Genomic DNA, 25649 nt, shown 5'->3' with positions numbered 1-25649 from the left:
AGGTTAAGATCCACCCAAAATGAGTTAGCAGTGAGGCAGCCACCATATTCGTCGTAGATATCATGACAACTACATAAATATTGACATAGATGCAGAGGAACATGAGGGTGGATGGTGATAAGGTCAATAGTGTACTTCTCATGGAGGCAGGTGACGTAGCGGTGAAAAAAAATCTTATCATTGTTTAAGATGACTAGGCAACTGCATCAATATCGACGACATCTATTATTGAACATTAAAAAATATATTTTTTATTTTTTAATTTTCGTTAATAAAATTAATATTAATAGGATAAACGGATTAAATATTTTATTTTTATAATTATAAAAATAATATAATTTTTTAAAGTATAAGGATAAAAATACTAAAGCTATATAACAACGGGTAACATATAATTAGTCCGCTTAATAATTCGTAAGCTTAAGTCACGATCGCAGGCCCAGCTCTTCCCCATAGCGGCGTCCGCAAAGCGAATCAAAGCGGCTGCAGCATCGGGTGAAATATTTTGTGTCGCAACGATGCAGACTCCCCAGTACCCGGTAGTCAATCAGAGCCGTGAATTTTTGCTTAGGGGGATCCAAACCGTCGGCTCCTCTCCTTATAAGGGAGGCTTTAGGGTGACGGCCCCCACCTATCATTTCTCATATTTCTCCGCCCTCTCATCCCCACCTCGCTCGCCCTCGCTCCCTAGCCTTCGCTCTCTCTCTCCTTCGCCGCCACGTCCACTCTTTCCTCCGATCTAAAGAAACGTAGCAGCAACCGCATCTCGCCATTGTTTCCTCTCTTACTCGCCGGAACCCTAGGCCGGTCCTGCTTCGTCTTCTCCGGTCTAGGGTTTTAGCCCTATTCAAGTGCCCGTTTCCGAAACCCTAGAACCAGGTTCGGATTGTGGGCCTTCCTCCTCTTTCGATTCGGATTTCTGTCGAGGTCGCTTCGATTATTCTTGACGAGTTGCTTCCTTCTCTAGTCTTTTTTTGTGTTCTTTTTATCTGCGCTCAACGGACCATGTGGATATGATCTAGTGCTTAGCAGTAGTGTAGGGTTTCTATATATACGCAATTATGTGCAGGTTTACGACAGGGCAATCTTGCGCATTGTTTGGACCTGCGGATCTTTGGTCTTTCTCTTCTGATTCCTGTGTAGGCCGCTTCAATTGTTCCTGATTAGTTGTTCCCTCCTACTCTGTTTGTCTTGTATTGCGCTCGAAGTACCATCATGTGAATGGGATATATTGCTTATGAGTAGTAATATATATTTTTTTGTCTGCATGATTTCTCGTTGGTTTCTGTTCGACAATCTTATGCATTGTATGAATATAACCGAAGATGCCGCCCAGACATTTAGCTGTTTCGTTGTAGCTTACTGTAGTTAGTTTAATGGTTTGTTATTTGATGTTGCTGGTCCTTTTGTTTCTTTGTATCTATACAGAGCACTACTAGATTATGTAAGTAAAGATTCACATACGATCATATTGTTAATAGTTGCTGTTGTTTCTAATGGTGTTGGATCTATTCAGTTGCTGCATCATTTGATGCTATATAAGTAGCTTCTGCATGGTTGCACTTCGTCCTTCCCTACTTCCTCTCCCTCGTTTTGCTGGTTTTGATGGTTTCTGCTGTGAGATTTAGTTATTATCCATTATTAAATGGTTGCTATGCAGCGGATGGAGTCAGCTTCTCTCTACCTGTAAATTAGCATAATAATGCCATGTAAGATTTTTTTCATGGTTCATCTTGTTAAAGCACAACTAAGGTGTTTGACACTTAACTTTGCAGGATAATTTGATAGTGTTTACTTCAGCTGTGTTGGAGTTATTTTCACAATGGGTTTTGATAACGAGTGTATACTGAACATCCAGTCTCTTCCTGGTGAATATTTCTGCCCTGTTTGTCGCACACTTATCTACCCAAACGAGGCTTTACAATCGCAGTGCACCCATCTGTACTGCAAACCATGTTTAGCCTATGTTGTGGCCACCACACATGCTTGTCCTTATGATGGATACCTGGTGACTGAAGCAGATTCTAAGGTCTCTGTTTCCTTCTTTCTTTTATTTTGCAATTCTCTTAGGAGTTGATCCTTCTTTCACTGATAGCAGCATGATGTTGTATCCAGCCACTGATTGAATCAAATAAAGCACTTGCGGAGACCATTGGCAAGGTGGCAGTTTACTGTCTCTATCACAGGAGTGGATGCCAATGGCAGGGAACTTTGTCTGAATGCATTGCACATTGCACTGGTTGTACCTTTGGAAATTCACCTGTTGTATGCAACAGGTGTGGTACCCAGATTATACATCGGCAAGTACAAGAGCATACACAAATATGCCCTGTGAGTTCCGACGGTCTTGATTTTGTTGACTTTAGGTCAGTAAATCTGTTTTTAATTTTGATTCTGGATAATGATGCAGGGTTTACAACCACAAGCACAGCAGGCAGATAGTGGTCAGGGTCAAGCTTCAACAACATCAAACCAAGCTGTTTCCCAGGATCCTGCCGTGGCCTCCTCAGCAGTTCCTGCAACAACCACTTCAACAGCTACTGCAAGCACAACTTCTACAACTACTGCAGCTACAGCTACTCCTGCAGCAACTGCTACTGCTACTGCTCCTGCAACCGTGCCTATTGCTTCTGCTACTACCACTACACCTGCTGGTGCATCTCAAGGGCAAGCTAATGCAACTGCTTATGCACAAGCTGTAGCCCAGGCTTCGACTCCACAACAATGGTACCAGCAACAGCAATTGCAATACCAGCAGTACTATCAGATGTATCCTGGCTATGACGCTTACCAGCAGCATTATCAACAGTATGCTCAATATCAACAGCAAGGCTACCCACAGTATCCCCAGCCCCAAATGCAAGTTGTTCCTCAGAATGCAACACAAGGACAGTCACAGCCTGCATCATATGTGCAGCCTCAACCTCATCTCCAAACCCAACCTTATCCCCAACCTCAGACTCAAGCCCCGGCCCAGCCTCTACCCCCGGCCCAGCCACAAGCCCAGGCAACTCAAGTGCAACTGCAGCAGCAGCAGCCTCCTGTGATGCAAGCCCAACAACAACCACTATCCCAGCCCCAACCCCAACCCCAACCCCAACCTCAACCCCAACTTGTGCAGTTGCAGGCACAACAACCTCATACACCTGGTCAGCAGCCTTATGCTCAAGCACACACACAAACTAATCAACTACCCCAAGCACAAATAGCAGGTCAGCAATTTGGGCAGCCACCCCAGTCACACTATCCCCAGCCTCAGCCTCAGCCTCAGCCTCAGTCTCAGCCCCAGGTGCAATCACAACAGCAGATGCAGGCACCACCGTATCAACAGTCACTTCAGCCACAGCAGCATTTACAATCTGTCCCTCATCAGCAATCTCATCCACATGTTCAACCACAGGCCCGTCCTACTGCCATTCAACAGCCACCTATGCAACTGCAGCCTCATTCCCAGTATCCTAGTGCTCATCCCCAAAGCCAGTCCCAGCCAATGGCACAACCTCAGCATCCCTTGGCTCATGCAGTGACAGGACATCAGTCCTACCAACAACCTCAGATGCTTCAGCAAACCCAGCCTGGTACCCTGCCACAACGCCCCATGCTCATGCAGCCACCACAGCAGGGTGTGCCACAACAACATCCTGTTCAATTGCCAAACCAGTTTGCACCTCAACAGCCTCCTAGGATGCCTCCACCTTCTGGGTATATGCCAATGCAAGGCCAACAGCAGTCGATGCTACATACGCAAAGACCTCCTGCAAGTCATCCTCAGCAGCAGCCTCCTGTTCCCCTTCCTCAGCATGCCCAACATTTGCACCAGCATCCTGGCGTGCTTGCACAGGCAACTCAGCAGGGTTTGCCTCCTCAGCAATCACATGGCCATTTGCATCCTGGCCAGCAGTTTCCGCAGGGGATGCTCTCATCACAGCAGCAATTGCCTCCTCAGGTTCCACCACATATGCAACAGCATGTTTCAGTGCAGATGCATCCTCAGCAAAATGTGCCACCGGCTCATGGTTTGGCAACACATCAAGCACAGGCTGTAGCCATCAGGCCTACGATTGCAAATAATGGCATGCCACATCAATCAATTGAACAGTTTCCTGGTGGACCTGGTAAGCCCGTGCAACCTCCTCTGAATCAACATTTGCCAAGTCAGAGTCACTTGGCATGGCCTGGCACAAATTTGGCAGCGACATATGAGTCGCAAAGGTCTCATCTTCCGCAAACAGGTAGCCAGGGCAGTTCGAAAGCTGTATCTACTGCTCTACAATCAGGGGTAGTAGATAAAGTGGGCCATGCCCCTGATCCATCATCAGATTTAGCTGCAAAGAATGCTGAAGGGAGTGGGCAAATTGAAAGATCAGAAACAGCTGTCACGAAGATTCCGGAAGTAGGGTTGGAAGCAGATAAAGAAAAAGCTGGTGGAGAGTTTAAGGAAAAGGACATTCAAGCTGAGGTGGAATCAACACTGATCCATGGTAGAAAACTTGATTCTTATGCTGAAGAGGAAAATGTGGAGCTTACCGAACCCAAGCTTACAATGAAGGAGGAATTGGCTGAATTGTCAGAAGATGGTTCTGAGAGATCGAATGTTCCTAAAGATCGACATGCTGAGGAAAATCAGAGTGCAGAAGGTAAACCCGATGAAAAGGCTGGTGGCATGGTGGAAGTCCGAGGGGCGAAACTATCGTCTGATGATAATGCACAGTTGCATGCCATTTCTACTGCTGTTCCCAGGGAGTCATTTGGCTTAAGTGAAGGACAGACTGCTGGGGATGTTACTAGTAAAACTCATCCTCCTCAGCAATTGACATCTCCTAGTAGTGATAAAGGTCAGCAGCAACAGCTAGCTCATCAACGTGCTCCTCCATCCATTGAAGAAGCATCCTTCCTGCCTGCTTATCATGACAAGAACACATCTCAGTTAGCTTGGCAAGGCCCAGGATCTGGTATGCCTCAAGGTATTCCAACATCAGGTTCTTTAACGGGTAAGGAGGGTTATCCAACACAACACCTTCCCTACAGTCATCCTCTGAATGTTCCAGTCACAAACCCTAGGTATCAGGTTCCTGATAGAATATTACCACATCATATGCCACTTCCTGGGCCCATTCCAGATAGAAGACCCCAGGATGCTCCTCCATATCAAATGCAGGTGCCTGGCCAAAACATGGCATCAGGCCAAATGAGACCCCCGGGTCATAGTTTTCCTGAACCTAATCCTCGTCAAGGGCATACTTCAATTGTACAAGACCCACTTAGGCCTCCAAGTGGGCAACCATATGGTGGCAGTTATCATTCTGATGTGCCACAGGGTACCTTTCCTGGTCTAGGTTTGCCCACCACAGGTAGAGGTCCTGTACATGTTGGGTTTTCACAACATGGGTTTCCAGAACAGGGTATCTCTCCTCAAGGGCAAGGTCGAAGTCATTTACCTCTGCCACATGCTGGTACTAGAGTCTCACATGGTGAAGCTTTAACACAATTACCTCTGCATACACCACACTCTGGAGCCTTTAATACGTCAAATCCCATGATGTCAAGAGGACCTTTTCATCCAGAAGATCGTGGAGGTCCTTCTCATCTTGGACCGGCCAATGCTTTGGAAGCTGAATCATATGATGTCAGGAGGCCTGGATTTTCTGATCTTAGGCAGCCCGATCCACTTGTCCAGTCAAATGTGATTAAGGCTAATGGGATTCCAGTAAAAGTTCAAGTTGATGTCATGCGTGATTCTTCTTTTTCTCATGGATTGCCTGAAGACAGATTTAGGCCTTTGCCAGATGAAAGATTCAGATCATTGCCTGATAATGGGATGCCAAGGCCTTTTCCACTTGATCCTGGCAGACACAATGTAGGTCGTAGGGAGTTCGAAGAAGATTTGAAACAATTTCCTAGGCCAAGCCAATTGGATGGTGAAGGCATGCGAAAGTTTGATAATTACATTGCTTCATCGAGGCCCATCGACAGGGGATGGCAGCAGGTTGGTTCTGATGCTTTACCAAGACCTTATGATAGGTCTTTGCCAGGGCCTGATGGAATTCCCCGAGCCCTTCCTGCAACTCAACTTGGTCCTTTCCAAGCTGGTAATGCTGGTCCTTTTCCAGCTAGTGGAGCGGGTTCAGAACACCGCATGATAGATATTGTAGAAACACGCAGGCCTGCTGGTTTCCGTGAGGAATTTGGTGCTATTTCTGATTTGCACAAGCCTATTCTTGAATTCGGCCGTCGTATGGATGTTGTACCTTCTGCACGAAGTCCAGTTAGAGAATTCGGTGGTCTTTCATCTAGTAAGTTTGGATCAGGTAAGCCATTTCTGAAGGAAATTGATTCTATGGAGCTTCATGGATTCCCTGATATATCAAAAGCTTTTTATCTTCCATCAGATTTATCTGGCATTTCTTTTCATGAGAGCACTATTTTTTTGCCACGTGTGCTAGGCTCTGGGTCAAGAGGTATTCCTGATGGTCCTAGAAGTTTCCGGATGGAGCAACTTGATTCAGGTAGATTTCCGGGCAGTATAAGAAAGGACTTGGATGGTAATATTCACATGCACCCTGGTGAGTTTTCTGTACGTGTGTCTGCAAGCAACATACTGGTCAGTGAAACATTTGGTTCTAGAGATTTGCCCAAGATTTTTCATGCAGGAGAACAATTTGGTCGGGGTCGTATTTCTATAGGTGATCCCATACTTGGTGGCAGTTATGGGCGTGACTTTGCAAATGAAGCTGGACTGTTTAGTACGGTATGACATTGAATGTCGTTGTCCCTTAAATAATTTCAGAGTTCAGACTTTTCATTGTCTACTAAACATATGTTTGCACTTTGTGCTTGTACTGTTTGACCTTGTTCCTCTTATATAGAATATTTTTTAAATGGTTTTTTTATGAGTGGTTGTCCAGTTTAACCCTCGTAGTGAAATGGAGGTCTTTGAGCTGTTAAAGAAGAGGAAGCCTGGGACTATGGGATGGTGCCGCATATGCAGCATTGACTGTGAAACAGTGGAGGGCTTGGATCTGCATGCACAGACCAGGGAGCACCAAAAGATGGCTATGGATATGGTGTTTGCAATTAAGAAAGAAAACAACAAGAAGCAAAGGTTCAATATATTCAGTTTTTTTTGAAAAGATTAAACAACAAATACTACCTTTAATGTGCAAATTATGATTGTCTATTTTCCTTTTGTGTTTTCTGCAGAGTCTCTGAGGGTATTTTACCCCTTGAAGATTCAAAAAAGTCAAGGAAAGATTTTGGAAAGCCTTTGAAATAGACAGAAAACTCATGGTAATCTACTGCATTCTGTTGTATATGCATACAAATGGCATTTTATGTCCTTTGATCATGTGAGCATGAACTCTGGTTTCTGGCATATTTAGAGGCTTTTTATGATATTCAGACTGCCTTTGTTTATCCCTTTTCTAGGTTTCTGCTATAGCGTTGGATATGGATATTGAGTTGCAAGTTGAATCAGCAAGTGTGGATTGATTTGACAACCAGTAGTCGTAGGCCCTTATCCAATGGTTGTGTTTGCAGTTTTATATGTTGATGCTATATCATCTTTTTTATGCTGTTGTACTTTTGCTATTTTCAGAGATGTTCATCAACTTTTATATGATCTTCACAAATTGTTAGCTATTGTCTTGCTTTAGTAGTTATATTTTATCTGGATGAAGATGCATGTTCTGTGGGAGATACGTTTGTGGTACTGGTAGCTCCAGTTTCTTTCCTGAGTAGAAATCTTGCTCATGGAATGATCATTTTGTTCCTACATGTTTATCACATTGGAAAATGTTCTCTTTAGATCTTTCTCAATATAAGATTTGATTATTTGTTTAAGAGGCAACGGTTTTAGTATTTTGGAGTCCCTTTCTGGACCGCTATTATGTTGAATCTTAGGTTATAGAAAAGAGCAAATTAGACATTATTTATCTTGGAATTTCAATGGTTTGGTGCTTAAAAGAATGATAGGTGTTTAGAAGGATGTTTAATTACCATTAGATTACGGCCTAAATTTTAACTTGTTTTACCACATTATATGTGATTTGGAGAAATCGAGTCATATTATTTAGTGTCCTAGAGCATTTTGGATCTTTGTGGAACTACCTTTAGCAATACAATGACAACAAGGTGAAGCTGTTAGGTTTCAAAATTTTGGGTTGGCTGCATGGCCTTTTCCTGTCATTTAGATATGTTGAAGGCTATACCATTAGTCAAATGAAGAGTTACTAAATTTTCTCTTTTTTCAAGCTTTTTTAGATCTTTCATCTCTCCATCTACTACTAGTATTAGTTGAATGCATCTATTGGTCTCTAACGAATGTTATCATCTTAAAGAGTTTGTTTCATTTATCTCTAACCAAAAATGCTTCTAACATGGTCTTATATATATATATATATATATATATATATATATATATATCCGATAATAGTTTCGATAATGTAATGGATCTGTGTGGTACTGAGATACCAAGTAGAATCGGCCAGTATCACTGAAAAAATAATAAAAAATCAATAATTAATGATATACTATATAGTTGATGCTTTGATGGACTAGTAAACCAAGTTCCCTAATCATTCACAAATATGAATATTTAATATCTATTTTAATATATTCATCACAATGAATAACTTGTCTATGTTGATTGGATTTATGTTCTACAAACTGGGCGGATCAACACAAACTGTCTGGTATGTATTGGTCTGCCTGTGGACTGGAAGTTTTTTTGACTGTGGTTCTGGGCTTATCTCCCAGTTTTTATTAATTTTTTAAACCCTAATACACCCCCACTTGTGTTGCCCCCCCCCCCCTCTCTCTCTCTCTCTCTCTCTCTCTCTCTCTCTCTCTCTCTCTCTCTCTCTCGTGTGATTCCCTTTCTTGCACCTTGGCCTCTTCTCCGCTGCCTGCTTCCTCCCTTTTCTCCACCTGTCATTTTCCCCCTTTGTACTGTGACACGTACTAGTATATCTTGTGTCAATATATCAGCTAGGATTGGACCAGAACTGGTCCGTCTGTACCAGTGTAGAACCTTAGATTTGATGATGGTAGCTAATTAATTTATCTCATGATGTTTAGTGTATCTTAATATACATTGATCATAAGCTAGTCTGCTTCATGGTATAGAGACCATTTTACTATTACAAATTTCCCTATCAAGATTTTGCAAATAAACTTTATATAATTTTTTTTCTTCTGATATGGGCATCTCTATTTTTGATGCTTTAAGAACTTGTTTGAATTGTTTTATTGTGACTGTGGTTAATTGTTTTGTGGTATCTGCAGTTTGGAGGGTGCTAATAGGTTCAGGCATTCAGTTGTTGATAGAACCATGGACTTTCAATGTAATAATCTACACTTTTATATTCTCAGATTTATATTGGTTAGTAATTTTTTTTATTTGGCCATTTTTATATTTATATGACATCAAAGAAATTCGTACTTTCTGCTGGTATTTGTTAATTATTTCATGACAAATCTTGTCATGTTTTGTTTGTTTTTCTTCTACTGGGTCTCAGTTTAGAATTTTTCCTGTCCCCGAGTAGCTCTGCCAAAGATGGTTCTTGGGTTAATGAATTTGTTATATTTGTACATGTGCATGTGTATATAATCTTAAGTAGTTGGATAACATGGATCTTAATTTTTGAAGTCACATTCAATAATGTTGGTGGGTCAACTATACTGTTCCACTTTCCTAACCAACCACTGGACCACTGGAAATACTAGATGGATACAAAATGTTTATTTGACATATGTGAAGTGTTTTCCTGTGAAGTTCCTTTACAGTGGAATGCTGAAAATTGTTAGATCTGGGCAACCTTTGTAATGACAAGTGTTCTTCCAGTTAGATGCCATCACACTCGTTCTGAGCTTCCATCGAAAATTTAAAAGTACGTTGCTGTATGTTGCCTATAGGTGTTTTTTACTTTTAGATGGTTGAAATTAAGTTGAATGACAGAGGAAAAAATATGCTGATTGTGATTTTATAAATTTCTAAGGATTGCCTATTCGATTTGATAATGTGGGTTTTTGCAAAAGGCACCATGCTTAGCAAGTGTGCCTCTATTCTCTTTTGTTACTATGAGTTTTGGAATGCAAGACTGAATTGTACTGCACTAAGGAAATTCTTTGGGAAAGGAGGGAGAAGCGGCTAGCCAATATGTTAGAAGGTTTTTCTCTCATAATGAGGAGAAAGTGACTAAATGATACTGTTTGGAGACCAGTTCTTTGTTGTCCTGTAATTTTTTTCCTCTCCCTACTCTATTTTCCATGTTCATCCTATTTCTTCCTTTCTTTATTGCTTTCTGTCCTTTCTTCTCCACCCACTGACTTCCTGTTATTGCATTTGACAATTATCGTAAGACTTTGTCATCTGAGTTAATGAGTCAAATTTAGTATAGATATTACTGTTAAATCTATTTTTGTTGCATCCTTAAAATTAATTTTGACTAGTTCTTATGTTAATTTCGGTGCTCCACCATGAAATGCTCTTCTCATGTATCAAAGCCTTTTTTAATTTGTATTGTTATCATTGGAATGCTAATTCTATCTTCTGTTGTTAGCATCAATATAGATGTTTTACGATTTTATAAACAATTGGTAGGTGTGCAGAGAAGTCTAAACCAATTATTGAAATTTCGTACCGTACCAGAGTTTCAAGCTTCACTCGGTACGGCACTGTGTACCAAGTGGTACATCTAATTTAGGTGTAAAATCTTTTGAAAATAAAAAAAATATGATAGAGTTTTTAAGTTAGAAATAAATATAGTAATAGTATAAGTCTAGCAAAACCAATGTAAACTAGGTAAGAATAGTATCACATATCTTTTTCGGACTTTGAGGAATAGCCTTGTGCAAGGTTCGTATTTTGATCCGTTACAGATTGCTCTTCTGTAAATATTAAAATATTTACAAAAAAATCATTTGAATTTTTAATTAATAAATTATTGTTTTGTAGAGTTTAGGAGAGTGTAAATGTGAGAAAAAATAAGTTTGAGATAGTTTAAGAGAATGAGAGAGTTAAATAAAGTGAAATAGGAGAGAATATGAGTTTAAAAACCAATGAGCAAGGGCTCCAATGGTCATTTTGATCATTGGAGCACTGTTACAGATCCGTAACGGTCGAAATCGATTGTTATCGAGTTGTGTCAGGTGTGAACGGTCGAAATTTTGATCGTTACCGTTCGATATACCCTCATGTCATCCGATATGAGGCAATATTGAGCGTTCCGCCCAGTAGCGGGCGGTCTGCGTACGGGTATGCTGTCGGACCTATATGTACCGCTCATACCAGGCAGTATTATTCGAAATTAAAAATCTTTGTCTAAACATTTTATAAATTATGGGTAATTGAAGCTCACTGACCAAGTTGTGATCTTCTGATCCATTTACAACATTTGAGTGCTTGTTGAGACATGGTCCATTAGCTATCATCTAATCAATGTCGATGGTCCAAAGCAGCACCTATGTGATAAACTGAGCAACCTGTAGGTTGCTAGTCTTGGAGAAGGCATTGGTAGTCTTCTAAATATTTTTTTTCTAGAACAGTGCTACATTTGTTTGGCCAATGTCCATGTTGATGTGTTTAAATCAGTTTTTGTGGATACTGTTACCCTTGGTTAAAAAATAGCTTGTAGAACTAGCAGAGAATATAATTTTATGAACTATAATTGTAAACGATAGCATTTGTATCAAGGTTGGGAAACTCAGCTGCGTTATCTATTTCATAGGGCCACTAAGTCCTGGAAAAACCCTAAGAAATGGACCAAAAGTAGTAGTTGAATCAGATCAGACTTTACGAGCTTAAGGTTACCCATGGAATTATCTTAGTTTTGGAATCAAACAAGGCATCTTTTCTAATTGGTTGAATGATGGTGTCATAAACTTACCACTGGCTTCATTTATAAATCATTAAGCTACTGGAATTAGCCAAAGAAGAACAGAAGATGAGGAATAGATGCTTCCGTTCACGGGATGCCACTAACTATTTGCAGATAGTACATCATGATGTTGCTACCATCATTGATGCCAGATAGAAGCCTTCAATGTGGCATGGAAGACTACTGTCGTCAGTGACCTGGGCTCACGGAGGGAGAGGTCCTAAATGGTAGCTGCCATGGGTGCTATGGTTTTTTCTTTGGCTTTTTTATTATTTTCTGAAGGTCAACTAGTACAAGTTAAGACCTGTTAGTGTCATACTTTGGACAGTCACCAATTAGTGCGAGTACCGAGTTGCAACAAAGAGTAGTGGAACATTTATATTTTCCTACCTAATTAATGATCCCATGTATAGCCCAAGGTAGTTTTGTAAAACAAGAAGCCCCACTTCTTTCATAGAATTTAAAGATTTAGCATTCCGCAACCTCTGGATTTGGCATCTAATAAGTTGGCAATATTGGGGTTGCAATCTTAATGCATGGTCTTTAGAAGTCTTTAAAAGTTGTTGCTGCAGCAAAATTTGGAAATTGGAAAGAAATGAACATTGATTCTGAAAGTGAGTGAGTGCTATTACACAATGATTGCCTTCTTGGTTGATAGATAGCAGATTTTGATAAATCCTTGCTTAAACAGCTGTTCCTAGGAATTCCATGCCGACACTTTCAGCGATTGGCTGTATTGTTGGCACAGAAGAGTCCTTGACAAAGCAAAAAAAAAAAGAGGGGGGGGGGGGGGGTTGGTGGGGGGGGGGTTGGTGGTAAAGAAGCCAGTGAATTATTCAGTAAAGCGAAAAGAAAGGAAATCTAGTGCTTCCACATGGTTCAGTAGTGGCAATGACTAACAGCTGCTTTGTTGGATGGAGAGAGAGTCGAAAGCAGACTGGGGGTGGGGGTGGGAGAGGTTGTCAGGGAGAAGAGGAAAGAACCAAGGGTAAGAGCCTTGTAGTTGAGTAAGAGGACAAGAGAGGTTGGTGGATTGGTCATGTCTAACTTCAATACTGTATAAGCTTTTCTTATTTAAAGACACCTTGCGTGATGCATTTCAGTATGCAGTTAATTGCACTAGTTGCGACCAAATTGTTTGGTCCATGGTTAGCACTTTGAGTGATGCATATCAGGTGTTACACTTGCTAGTTGCCAAAATTGCAAATTCACCTTGTAAACTTGGAACTCTTTTGGAGGACGATCAACTGATAATTGCATCCTCAATATATTATTTATTACCACTGTTCTTGGCTTCTTATATGGTATCTCTGTATACATGCCACATGATTTCGTTTTTATTGTAATGTGCATTGCACTTTTATAACTGTTGCTATGGATGTTTCATCAATCGGATTCTTTTCTCTTTAAAATTCTGAATTTTGCTTCATGAAATCATCCATTATGTATTTATTTTCTATTCCAGGATGCCCAAGTAGCACTTTGAAGGTTCCAACTGCTAGGACAGCTAATCATCTTCCATATAATATGCCACTTTAGTCATGTCCTATTGCATTAATGCTATCCAACTTGATTACTTATTTGATGCCACTTTTTTTTTTTTCCAAAACATGACAGCATCCATTACTCCCTGGTTCTTTGAGCTGCACAAGTTACAGCAGACCTGGCTTTTGATCATAGCCAACAGAACTTTATAACTCTGTTTCACTGAGGATTAATCTTTTGTTGACTTGTTGTTACAATAAGAATTTCCACCCAGTTAGAAATTTAAGTTAATGAGATTTTGAACTCACTCTCATCGGTGTTCTTTGGAGCACTATAAGTATCAGATTCTCTTTGGCTCCTCATCCAAAATCAATGGGTTCTCATCACATTGGCAGGAATTGCCGTGTCTTTGATCATATCACTGATCTTACCATTTTGGTAGCTTGGATCCTCTTATGTAGAAACAAATCTAATCTAACTTTTGATTTTAGGATTTTTTTGTATAATGCCTTATTTTATGTACAGAGTATCTTACTCTGAAAGCATCTTCTCATTATATCATATTATAGGTTGTGGTACAGAATCATTCCAAATTGCATATTTTTTGTTTATGTTATTTGGTTCTAGATTCTACATTGGTACAATTTCTACATGGCTGATTCATGATGTTCTTTTTGGATCCTTATATTTTATAGCAGTTCAGATAGCCTATGCTTGCATTTGTTGGTCGACATATAGATCCTCAACCACAATCGATGATTCTTGAGGACAACAAGCTTAGAACAGGGGATCCGATACTGCATTCGAGAGAGATAAGAGATCCGATACTGCATTCGAGAGAGATGTGTTCTTGTTTGTTTGATAGTTTTACACAGGAATAGAAAGGCTGTAGCATTTGGCATTAACTACTGTGACACTACACGGTCTGTTTCTTTTGCCTGGGCATATGGGAATAGTCTTGAGTGAAATCCCGTACTGTTGCTCAAGCCAGTCACAATTTTGTGATGGTTATGGTGTACTTGTACTTATCTAGGATATACTTTTAGAAATGGTAAGTATGAATATCTGAATACTATCCAAAGAACAAGATGGAATTATCTGCAGCCATGATATTATAATATTTTTGAAACACTAAAGAGGAGGTACCCCACAATGTCGAAAGAGTGCAATACCAACTAGAAATATCTTTCACCATTCAACTACCCAAGCTGGACCTTGCAATGCTGTCATCATAACATAAACTCCCTATGAATTATGAATTATTGTTAGGTGAATTTTAATAATTAATTTTATAAATATCTCGAATGATATTTGCTCTTAGATGGTATGAGAAGAAGTGCCTTTTCATGTACTTAATTACGAAGCTGCTTGAGTGACTGTAGCTCCCAGATGGCTTGGAGTACCTTTGGCTTTACGAAGCTTTTGCTTTGTATGGGGTTCTCTATGCCAGATTAAGATGAGGCAATCTTGTTGACATGTTTCAGTTTTATAGTTTTGTTTGGAAATATTGTGATTTAGGTAAGATATATTGCAGTTTCTTTACGCCATGGTTTCTTATATAAGATTAACACATTTTGTTATTTGTTCCTTTGTTTTAATTCTCTTTACCCTGTAATAACAGTCGCATGACTGCTTATTACTTGTTTATTAAGTTGTTCCATATATTTAAGTGTTACTAATGTATTATTTTTAACTGCTATTGAATTTATAGCTTCTCTTTTAATTGATCATAGAGATGTCTGACCTACGTGTGCTATATTGTACATCAATTGCCAGTGTGATAATGTTTACCTCCTGGCTGATTGATGATTCTGGTTTGTATGGTGATCAATGTTGTATATAACCATCTTTCTGAAACTTTTCCAAGTTTCTTTGTCTTGTTTTTTGGCTCAGCGCTGTGAATTTACCGCAGTTAGCGTTAATACAACTTATTTTAAGTAAATCAGTGGATTAATCATGATGCTGATATCAAAATAGCTAAAGATGGATTCCATTGGTTTAACATGATACATGATCTCTAAAATGCTCAGACAGAAGCACATCCAAGAACCTGGTTGGAAACAGCCTACCTAATTTGCAAGCTAGATTGTCATGCTGGTGTAGGCCTGACTGGTTTTGTCTGGACGTTATTGTATCGTCAGGTAAACTATTTTTCGTCTCATGATGTTTTAGAACAATGTTGCGGCTTAACATTCAGGTCTCGACTATGTGCTTTGTAACTTGTGAAAACATCCTGTTTTATAATTATAGTATTAAGAGAATTGTACCTGAAAAAAAACGTGTTAGATGGTAAAGCAATCGAACCAAATCATGTACTGAAGAGCAGGGTGCATTGTAATATTCTTTATAGTGAATATTGATTTCCGAAACAAGACCGGTGTGCTGGATGAATTAGTTCTTTTGCCTTTTTTATATTGTCTCGCATCGTGCATGTACGGTTGTTGCATAACAAAGCGGAAGAAACACTTTGCCAATTCGATTTTATACCAGACGTATTTCTTACATCTTCGATTTTATACCCGTAATAATGTGTTTCAACACGGAGAAAAATAAAGTCATTGCCAATTCGATTGCTTGTTTCCAACGATAAAAAAATAAAAAAAAGGGTCTCAGTTTCATTTCTCCTCGTGATTTCAAACGGACAAGATGGAATTGGAGTTTCAACTCGTCGATTCGCACTTGGAAAGTGTCATCTTCGGATCTACCGCCTCCACCAAAAGCTTCCGGCGGTGTCGCGCTGCAGTTGTGGATCCGAGTGGTGCCGATTCGTGGTATGAGCACGACGATCAGTGGAAGGTCCATTAATGGCGTGCGAGACTTCACCGACTTGGGTAGCAGCAGCAGCAAAGAGTAAAAGCAGAGCGGTGAGAGGACAGATCCAAAGGCACGTGATACGTCCGCAGTAATCACACATGCGCGGCCCTCTTTTATTTCCCTCCACAAATAACCCTCCCCTTTCCCTTCCCCCGAAGCGTTCAAAATTTTGCCGCGCTCTTTTCCATCTCCACCTTCCGTATTCCCATCCACCCTCCATCCCTCTTCTCCTATTCTTTCCCTCCTCTTTTTTCCTTTCTTTCAACGCTCTCCCTCCCTCTTATATATCTCAAAACTCCCGCGTGTTCCTAATGGGCCCATCTCTTCTCTCGCTCCGCTGCTTCTGTTCCTCGTCGCAACCATGGCCAAGCACCGCACCGGCATCGCCGGCTGCAGCAGCAGTAAAGCCAAGAATCTCGGCAAGGGGAAGGTCACCCCCGTCCAGATCGCCTTCATCGTCGACCGCTACCTCGCTGACAACCACTTCGCCGCCACCCTCGCTGCCTTCCGCTCCGAGGCCTCCGATCTCTTCTCCAAGACCAAGGCCAAAGAGGTACCAACCGTCCTCCCTCGTCTTCTTCCTCGTCTCGTGGCTGCTTTAGACAGTGGAGGGACTTGTTCGGATGAATGCAGGTGCCGAAAGGGTTGCTAGGGCTGGGCGAGATGCTGGATGAGTACATCAGCCTCAAGGAGCAGCGGGTGGTGCTGGACCAGGAGAAGCGGAGGGTGGACATGGCGCTGCACGGCATGCAGGAGGTTCTCCGGGCGTACCACTCCGCCGGGCCCGCCTCTCTCCCCCCTTCTCCCTCTCTTCTCCCTCCCCAGTTTGTGGCCACCCCCGTGACACCGATCCTTCCCGCATTGTACGCTAGCACCAGCGGATCTCCGCCAGGTAAACGACCTCCGGCTCAAAATCTCACCATTCCGCAATTGCTTGTGTTTTCTCCCCAATGCCATGCAACTGTTTGCTGTTTTTCTCCAACGAGAGGGGAAAAAAAAACAGCAATAAGATACATGGATCCGAAGTGTTTAAGACTGCGAGATAGGCCTATCTCTGGTCCACTGGTCGATCACCATGCTGATGAATCGGCAGGCAGGATACATAATCGTCACAATCAATGTTCACAGATGAAACCATCTTTGTTGAGTTTGGTTGAATCTCACATTATGCCATCTTCCCATTGATAGAAAAATACTTGTTGCTTTGTTTCTGAACAACATAGTTTCACGTAATATCTGTGGGGAACATAATGGATGATGTGTATGAACTTGCTGCTGTATCAGAATACAACATGATAGATATCATGCATGCTGTAAACTGCTGTGCAAGTTCCTGTTGGATTTATTATCACTTCGAACTGAATCTTTTGTCTGAATCATGTCAGGTCATATGGTAAATGGAACACCTGTTATGAATTATGCGCAACCATCCACCTTGTTTCCTCACAAATCAGATCTTAACAACACTTCTTCGCTGCCTAGTTCTTCTAATGTTAACAAGAGAAAGGCCTCGAGGCCTTCTCCTAATCTTCCTTCAGAACCGAAGAAACAGCGGGTTCAATCACCTGTTTTGTCGTCTGCCATGGAAGGTAACAACATCATTTATATGCAAATGTCAGTGTCCTTTACAATGCCCTCTGCTTTACATGAATTCACTCGTCTTTTGGATCTTCAGGTGTTGCATTAACCTCTCAGGAAGTGCCGACCGTGAAAGTTCAGGAAAAAGTAGAATTATCATCCACTAGTTTTCTAACAAATAATTCCCCACTTCAAGCTTCATCTGCTGGAAGTAGCTTATTGAATCAGCCTTCTGATTGCCAGAATAATTCGTCGCCCAAAACGCCTCCACAAGCGCTCCAATGTCAAGTTGACAAATCAGGTTCCCCGATGGACGTTACATCTTTGCAAACCAGTGATGGTGGCAGCTATAAACCGATTGGTCCATCGAATTGCTCCATAATAGCTTCTGAAACTATCATAGTCAGCCCCATGAAAAATACGGGGTATTATGCTGTTGAGCGGAGCTACCATATTGCTTCACCATATAAACTAAATTCAAAGACCAAAAGGGGGCATATCAAAGGGAAGCTAGATTTTGATGCCCCCATTCTTACTGCTAATATTACTTCCAGTTCAGAAGAACCAATGGCTGTTGGCAGTTCGACATCTTCAACTGAGGATGAAATGTCTGGGAGCTTTGACATTGATCTTCCAGATTTAGATATCTTCAATGGTGATTTCTCCTTTTCTGAGCTTTTAGCTGATATCGATCTTGACTGCGAAGTGGATCCTTCTTTTCAGCCACTCTCTTCTTTTGTTCATTCGGTTCCAAGGTAATCCATGCATCTCTGTGTTGCTTTGGCACATCTTTTCCATTGTTTCTCTTCATGCATTTTTAACTTTACAAACTGAACCCAGTTACGAGGATGATGCCGGAAATGGATGTTCGAGATCAGATCAACCAGATAGCCCTCTCTCGACAGCAATTGAAGTGTTCTCCGACAAGGATGTGAACATTCAAGGTTACCGAATATTGACCCCCCTCCAAAAAAAGTCTTTTGCATGATATGTTTCTAATGCTTAGCTACTTTATCCTAACCTGTCTCGCGTTGCATTTGATGATGACAGGTCCAGATTGTGTTGCCTCTGTGAAAACCGTAACCAAGTTTGTCAAGATTGTAAACCCTGGTAGGTTAGGCTTCTGTTGTCTTTTTACCCCTCACAATATTGCTTGAATGTGTTTAACATATAGATAGTCTTTGTGGATCAATTAACAGTTACAAGCAGAAGAAACTCTTCATCAAATCAAACAAATTCACCAGCAAAGGAGTATGAGAGCTGAAGCATACTTGGAATCAACCCTTTTTTCTGTGATCCGGAGACTACTAACTATTCTGTAGTTTATCTGTATATCTGCAGCTTAATTCTTCTCACCCATCCTTTTGTCATTGTACCACACTAAGAATCATTCAGATTAATGGATGATTGATTTTCTCTGAAAAACTCTGTTGGCTCTCACTTTTGCTCTCATGTTAGCAAATGATGTCTTTCTGAAAGATGCATGACTTTGTTTGTGGTCATTCCAAGAACCGGATGTAATGGATGTTGAGTGGGTCTCTCAGAAATAATTACATCTTAAATTTATGAGAATATGGTTTGCTTAAATATTTGGACGCTCAAAACTCTTATTTTAAGGTAAATGATGAAATTGGGATTACAGTTCAGAATCTCGTAATAATAAATTATCAAAATTCTTATTAGTTTTGATACCCTTCTTCAAAATGAATAATCGATTTAATGAAATTTTTTTTATTAATTTTTAACAATAATATTATTTATTTATTTATTTATTTTTGCTTTGTAGGGAAAGAAAGTAAAACTATCGTTAAATATATGTTAAAAGAGTTTTTCGATAATATTATATCCAAAAGGCATAGTCGAGAAAAATAAATATTTTCATAATATTGCAACATGTTGACTAAGGTCTATGGCACGTGCGATGCACGAGTCGTAGTCATTAGGGAAACCGCCTCGGGAGTTCTCATTTCCGGAACATTTGCCCCTTGTCATTATCTCTCTGTGGACTGCGGTTAGGCGGTCGGTACTCTTCCTTTCCTCCTTTCCTCTCGCTTCTTTAGACGCCGAAGACATCGCCTCTCTCACTTCTCCATGGAGACCAAAGCCGAGCCCGCCGTCGAATCCGCGCTTCCCCCCCATCCGTCGCGCCATTCGACTTCATCCCCGTCTTCCCCCATCCTCGTCGACGACTCGGCCGGCGGATCCGCGTCCGCGGCGGGGGAAGGGAGCGGCGCCGATGTGGTGATGCTCGAAGGGCCGGCGAGCGGCGGGGGTGGGGGCGGGGCCGCGGTGGAGGACCGCGTGAAGGGGCCGTGGTCGCCGGAGGAGGACGTGATCCTGAGCCGGCTGGTGAGCAAGTTTGGGGCGAGGAATTGGAGCCTGATCGCGCGGGGAATCCCCGGTCGTTCCGGGAAGTCCTGCCGCCTCCGCTGGTGCAATCAACTCGACCCTTACGTCAAGCGCCGACCCTTTACTGGTACTTCCTCCTCTTGTTTGTTCTTTGGTCTCTGCTCCCAAACCTCGTTTGCTACCGTGTCGATCATCCCCTCTTTTGGATCGTTCGATGATGGTGTCGGTTCGGTTTCTATTTGTGCAATATTGCGGAGCATCCTGAGATTCTGGGTTTACATTGGCATCCGAATCCATCCAAGGATTTGGAACCATTAACCGTGAATAGGAGTTTGAAGTTCACAGATATGAGGCAATAACTAGAATCACTATGGTAATTTTGTCTTTGGAGTTAAGCCTTTGAGGATATGTTTCTTTTCCTCATTTTATGTGCGAATAACTCAAAATAAGAATATCTTTGAACTACAAAATGTTTGAGAGCAGTTGAAGCGTTGAATATGGAGTGGGTGTTGATGGAGGCACAAATGTTTGAGGATGCCTGCAGTATTGATATTTTTGCTTTTTCTGCCAGTAAGTTCAGCAATAAATTTAAAGCAGTGGATCATTTCTTGCATTGTAGGTTGCATTGGCTCCGTGTTAAAATTGGCATAACATTATCCTAACCTACATAGTGTGGATATCGTTCTTACTTTTGTTGAGTCGCTGGTCCAGTTCAACTAAACTGTTGTTTGGTAGATTAAAAATAGGTTATCTGGGTTAAATATAGCCAACGAGAAAAAACATGGAGAAAAATTGGGGGAAGGATCGTTATATTGATATACGGTGGGTGTGAAAATAGACACTCATAGGTGATATACTGTGTTATATTTTGTGTTCATTGGGTTTACTTCTTGGTGACCAGATTAAGTTATCCTACCTAAGTTCTGTTTTGTTTGGCAGGACAAATTTTTGACCCACCATTTAACTCTTTGCTACCCTTAAATCAAAATCTCACTTAGGGATTTAGGAGGCATGATAACCTTCAGGCTACTCTCTTTATGGAAATTTAACGTGTATTCTGGAAAGTGGTTAATCATGACGGAGTGGATAAATATACTAGTGATGGTAGTTCTTCTAGTCACACAGGCTTGTCTATTTATGGTTGGATGTACACTGGCCATTGAAGGGTTTTTTTTTTTTGAATTGTTTCTGTGCTAGTTGCTACTTAATTTTTTTAGCAGATTTTCTCCTAATTACGATTCTATGTTCATTCGTCCTCTTTAAAAAGGTGCCATTCAGGATGGTAGCACCAGTTTTTTTAGTTTTGAAGTTGTTATGATCTTTATTTAAAAAAGAAAATTTCAAATACTTCTGGCATCCACTGGAATACATTCTTGATTGGGTGATCAATTAAAATATTTAAGGTGATGGACATCCAGTTCTTACATTACAGTAAAGGTGCATTCGGTGTCAGGTTGCTAGCAATTATATTTTCTGTGGCATTCACCAGTATTAAAATTATTAGAACTCACCTGTATTAAGATCATCAGACTGCTAGTTATTCATTTCCCTAACGGAGAAGGCTACTAGCCAACTGTTATGACCCTTTTTCTGAGTTTTTGAATAATGTTTATTGAGTCAGTTTAGTTCAGTTGTTTATTGAGTCTGTGTAGTTCAGTTAGAATCAGGTAGAAGTTTATTTAATATTTAATTATTATTAAGAGTCCAAGTCCTGGTGGACTCTAGGTGGAACTCTATAAATAGTGATGTAACCATTTCTTTAAATCAATCAATTAATGAAATATTATTCCAGTTTGTTATGACAAACCCTAGTAGGCTGATCCCCTCGAAGCGATCATTCCCTTTTCTTCCATTTCTTTCATTTCTTTTACGATAAGACTTTTGGGTCTTATCACCAACTATCTAATTAGCGGAATGGTTTAGATGTTACCAGATTGTATTGTTGGACAGACCTCTTTTTGTTTAGATAGGTGTCTCTAGCATCCAATTTAAGATCTACAAACGTTTATAATTTAGAAAGTGGTTTTCAAGTATGCCATGCTGAGCTTTTTTGTGTCATTTGTAATGAGAAGCTTATATGAGATTGTATATTTTACCAATTCTTTTTCTATGGCCCGGTGATTGTCACCATGTGTGTGCTTTCTTTTTTCTTGGATGTTTTCTTGAACACCCCAAATGGTGTCACATCTATTCTTATCTGATCTTTGAACAAGACAAACTATTTCTGTAGCCAACATATGCAGTGTTTTCGGATTAAAGAGTTTGGCCTTTCAATTGTCAGCTTTGTTGCAGTTCTCTTATTCTTTTGTTACAGAATACAGAATTGGTTAGTTTGACTCTTGCATTTCATGATGAACTCGAGTTGTTGTCTTAATATTGCACTTTGTAGACAGTCCGAGTAGTTGAAGAGAAATAGGCTGTCAATTCATCGGTTACAGTGCAATGCCTTTTCTACTTGTTTATGGCTTGATTGTCTCAGCTGCCGGACAGTTGGAATCGGCAATGGGGTCCATGTGGGACCCATCTCTGGGGTTGTTTCTGTCTCCAATTTTAAGGCAAGTAGGTGAGATGGGTGGGATTTTAAATGAGTAAGAGTTGAAATAAATTAAAGGGCCAGACTTGCCATTGCTTGTCTTATCTCAGCTGGTTTATAGCTGAACAATCTACAAGACCAACTTTGGCCTGCCAAAGTAAAGAGTGAACAATCTTCTGTGTGTTATAAACGATGTTTAGGTGCGACATGTAATGAACAAGCTCATGTATGTTTGCTGCAGAGGAAGAGGACCGTATCATTATTGCTGCTCATGCAATCCATGGTAACAAATGGGCATCGATTGCAAGGCTTTTAGAGGGGAGAACTGACAATGCAATAAAGAACCACTGGAATTCCACTTTGCGTCGTAGATGTACGGAAGGTGAACGGCATAAAACATGTGATACTCCACGGGAAGTTAGCATTGAGAAAAACAAAGGTCCTTCAGATGAGTCTCCGTCTTTTGACAATGTTAATTCCTTGAAGTCCATGGAATTAAGAGACCCTAGTTCAAGGGAAAATGTTTCCGACAATTCCGGAGAGGTTGTCATCGTCAGAAATGAACCGCCCAAGCCTGAGATAAAAGACCCACCCTACCTCTTCCGACCAATTGCAAGGGTGAGTGCTTTCAGCCCATATTCTTGTATATCTCGTCAGCCGAGTGGTCTTGAAGTGGCAAGACGAGGCCAACCGGATGGCCCTCTGTATGAAGCATTGAAACCTGGTGGTGACATCTGCAAATTCCTTAACAATATCTCCTGTGAGCCTCAGGTTCCACAACGATGTGGGCATGATTGCTGTGGCATTCAAGATAAGGGTCGTTCTAGTGGCTCATTGTTGGGTCCCGAGTTTGTTGAGTTTGAAGAGCCTCCACCCATTTCAAGTCATGAATTGGCCTCGGTGGTAAAAGATATTAGCAGCATTGCTTGGCTTAAAAGTGGCTTGAACGGTAGTAGCACCATATGCTAGTCATCAGACAGGTGGATTTAGCAGTACATATCTGATGATTAACATAAGAAAGAGGATCCTGATGGTCATTTCTGCACCTTAAAGCAATGTAAGCTGATTCAGTGAGCATGATGAAGTGGTGGTTAGCATCAGAAAAGAAAAGAAGAATTCAGATGTTTGACCGGAGGTCTACTTGGAACTGTATCGAGTATCCATTTCTGACAGCAAAAACATTGTCCCATTGTTCATTGTGGCATCGTCCTGTTGCGGTTCCAGATGGCTACATCATTATGATGATGATGCTGTTGTATTTCATTGTCTAGGTAAGCACTCCATGAATTGTCAAGACCTGCTTTGGGGAGCACGTGAATATGCTTCAAATGGATCAGAGCTCTGTAAGAACCTTGGAAATTTTGGTACTTTAGACTTGTTAGTTTCTTTTTGCAATTTGTGGTACTTAAGACAGCTTTTTCTTTATATATATATATATATATATATATATCCTGTTTAATGTTATGGCAGGTATATACACTTCCTAATGGTGTATTTACTAGTGGACCTTCTCGATAGGTAATTTGTGTGTGTTTGCTGCACAGCTACCGGCGACATTACGGAACGAGTTAGATTCTTGTTTTGGACGTTTTGTAAACGGTCTTGTGTGGAAATAGATTAATTGGAAATGAAAGCATGCTTTTACTTGTTAAGTTTGAATAAGTTTGAACTTATAACACTTGGTTGATAAGAAAGTTTTATCATGCAGGGGTAATAAGTATAAAACGGTTTTTCATTTTGTTTATTCTTTTCTCTGTTTTTGTGGCCGATATGTTGTGGTAGTGGTACTTAACGTTCGTCAGGACTTACTGTCACGAGGGAGAGAAGATAAATAAACATAGTGAACTGGGGAATGATGGTAGAGAGTAGAGAGTAGAGAGTAGAGAATTTGATGTCTATATGTCATTCGAATGTTACGATAGTTCGCCTGAATTTTATGAATGTTTCTGTTTCCAGTGAAGTTTATGCTTTAATCCTGTGTGAAGTGTAACTGAACGATTCAGACAACTTTGAACAATAATTTATTTTTCCTTTCAGCATACCTTAATTTGAAGGGAGTACTACGCTTGGCTCAGCTTCTCCTCCACATCGACCATCCATGGCTGCCTATATAGACGACACACCAAACCAAACCAAGGCTAAGCATGCTGTCTGTGTTCATCGGTACCCATCGAAGCTACAAGTTGATCCATCTTTTTGTGTGTGTTTGTTGGCTTCAAAGGATAGATACTAACGAGACCATTTAACGACGACCCCTTTCATCCGATAAATCTCATAACGAGAGTGTTTACCAGTAGTACTCACCCGAGCCCAACAGGTTTCGACTTGGACTTGAAAGGGCAGTGTGGTTATGATTAGATTTTGAGTCGAGGATTAATTATTACGTTGTTTGATTATACGCCACATAATAGATAGATTTAAATTAATTTCCATGATTATCTCGAAAATGTTTTTTAATAATATTATTGTTATTTTTTCTCTCTCTCTCTCTCTCTCTCTCTATGATTCCTGTAATTTTTAGGTGGGAATTGGTTTCAACGGGACATTCATTATCCGACGGTGGATGTCCATTGAATCATAGATAGTTCCGTTGGATCAGGTGGCGGAGGCTGAAGAATGGTTGTTTTGGCAGGGTCGTGGGTACGTGCATCTGGGCACGGCCGATGTCTGCTTTAACCTCCGTCCCACACCCCCTCCATATTCCTCCTCCCTACCTTCTCTCTCACCTTTCGGGCCGACCGCTTCGTTCTGGTACATACCTATGATCTCTCTCTCTCTCTCTCTCTCTCTCTCTCCTGTTTGCCTCACTTGATGCATCTTCCTCCTCAGGTTCGCTGGGTTCCCTACGTCTCCCGCGGCATGGCGGAGGCAACGCGATCCTCTGATAGCAAGGAGGAACCAAATCATTCGGTTGTTAGCGTACACGACCGTGACGGTTCGTCTCCACAGCCGCGCACAAATTCCTCCGGCTCGCCCTCTTCCCCTGAAGTAGATCCGGAGAGTGGACTCTCGGT

General features: G+C 41.0%; 3 protein-coding genes across 13 annotated transcripts; all 3 read left to right on the top strand.

Annotated features, from left to right (window-relative positions):
* The first annotated feature begins 639 nt into the window (after positions 1 to 639).
* Positions 640 to 15679, top strand: LOC135581086 (chromatin modification-related protein eaf-1-like). Of its 11 annotated transcripts, none has more exons than XR_010496803.1 (11): positions 640 to 879; positions 1776 to 2029; positions 2116 to 2331; positions 2411 to 6308; positions 6444 to 6563; positions 6651 to 6748; positions 6906 to 7102; positions 7201 to 7287; positions 7426 to 7505; positions 9283 to 9341; positions 15392 to 15679. XR_010496803.1 is itself a non-coding variant. In XM_065152540.1 (9 exons), the coding sequence occupies exons 2-8, from the start codon at positions 1823 to 1825 to the stop codon at positions 7271 to 7273; spliced, it is 4809 nt and encodes a 1602-aa protein (XP_065008612.1). In that variant the 5' UTR covers positions 640 to 879; positions 1776 to 1822; the 3' UTR covers positions 7274 to 7287; positions 7426 to 7651. The 11 variants fall into 11 exon arrangements, 1 of the variants encoding a protein (XP_065008612.1); XR_010496796.1 differs by having other exon boundaries at positions 7426 to 7523; XR_010496800.1 differs by lacking the exon at positions 15392 to 15679 and adding an exon at positions 14060 to 14497.
* Positions 15680 to 16344: 665 nt separating this feature from the next.
* LOC103986129 (uncharacterized) lies at positions 16345 to 19245 on the top strand. Its single transcript, XM_009404030.3, has 7 exons — positions 16345 to 16728; positions 16809 to 17067; positions 17561 to 17764; positions 17851 to 18508; positions 18594 to 18697; positions 18804 to 18863; positions 18953 to 19245. The coding sequence occupies exons 1-7, from the start codon at positions 16537 to 16539 to the stop codon at positions 19015 to 19017; spliced, it is 1542 nt and encodes a 513-aa protein (XP_009402305.2). The 5' UTR covers positions 16345 to 16536; the 3' UTR covers positions 19018 to 19245.
* A 485-nt stretch (positions 19246 to 19730) lies between these two features.
* On the top strand, positions 19731 to 24152 carry LOC135637931 (transcription factor MYB1-like). Its single transcript, XM_065150820.1, has 2 exons — positions 19731 to 20229; positions 22877 to 24152. The coding sequence occupies exons 1-2, from the start codon at positions 19845 to 19847 to the stop codon at positions 23602 to 23604; spliced, it is 1113 nt and encodes a 370-aa protein (XP_065006892.1). The 5' UTR covers positions 19731 to 19844; the 3' UTR covers positions 23605 to 24152.
* The last annotated feature ends 1497 nt before the right edge of the window (positions 24153 to 25649 follow it).

This window comes from Musa acuminata, chromosome BXJ3-5 (assembly GCF_036884655.1).
Source record: "Musa acuminata AAA Group cultivar baxijiao chromosome BXJ3-5, Cavendish_Baxijiao_AAA, whole genome shotgun sequence".
NCBI classification, from domain to species: Eukaryota; Viridiplantae; Streptophyta; class Magnoliopsida; order Zingiberales; family Musaceae; genus Musa; species Musa acuminata.
Note: the sequence above shows the minus strand (reverse complement) of the source record. Positions and strands in the feature narration are given on the sequence as shown.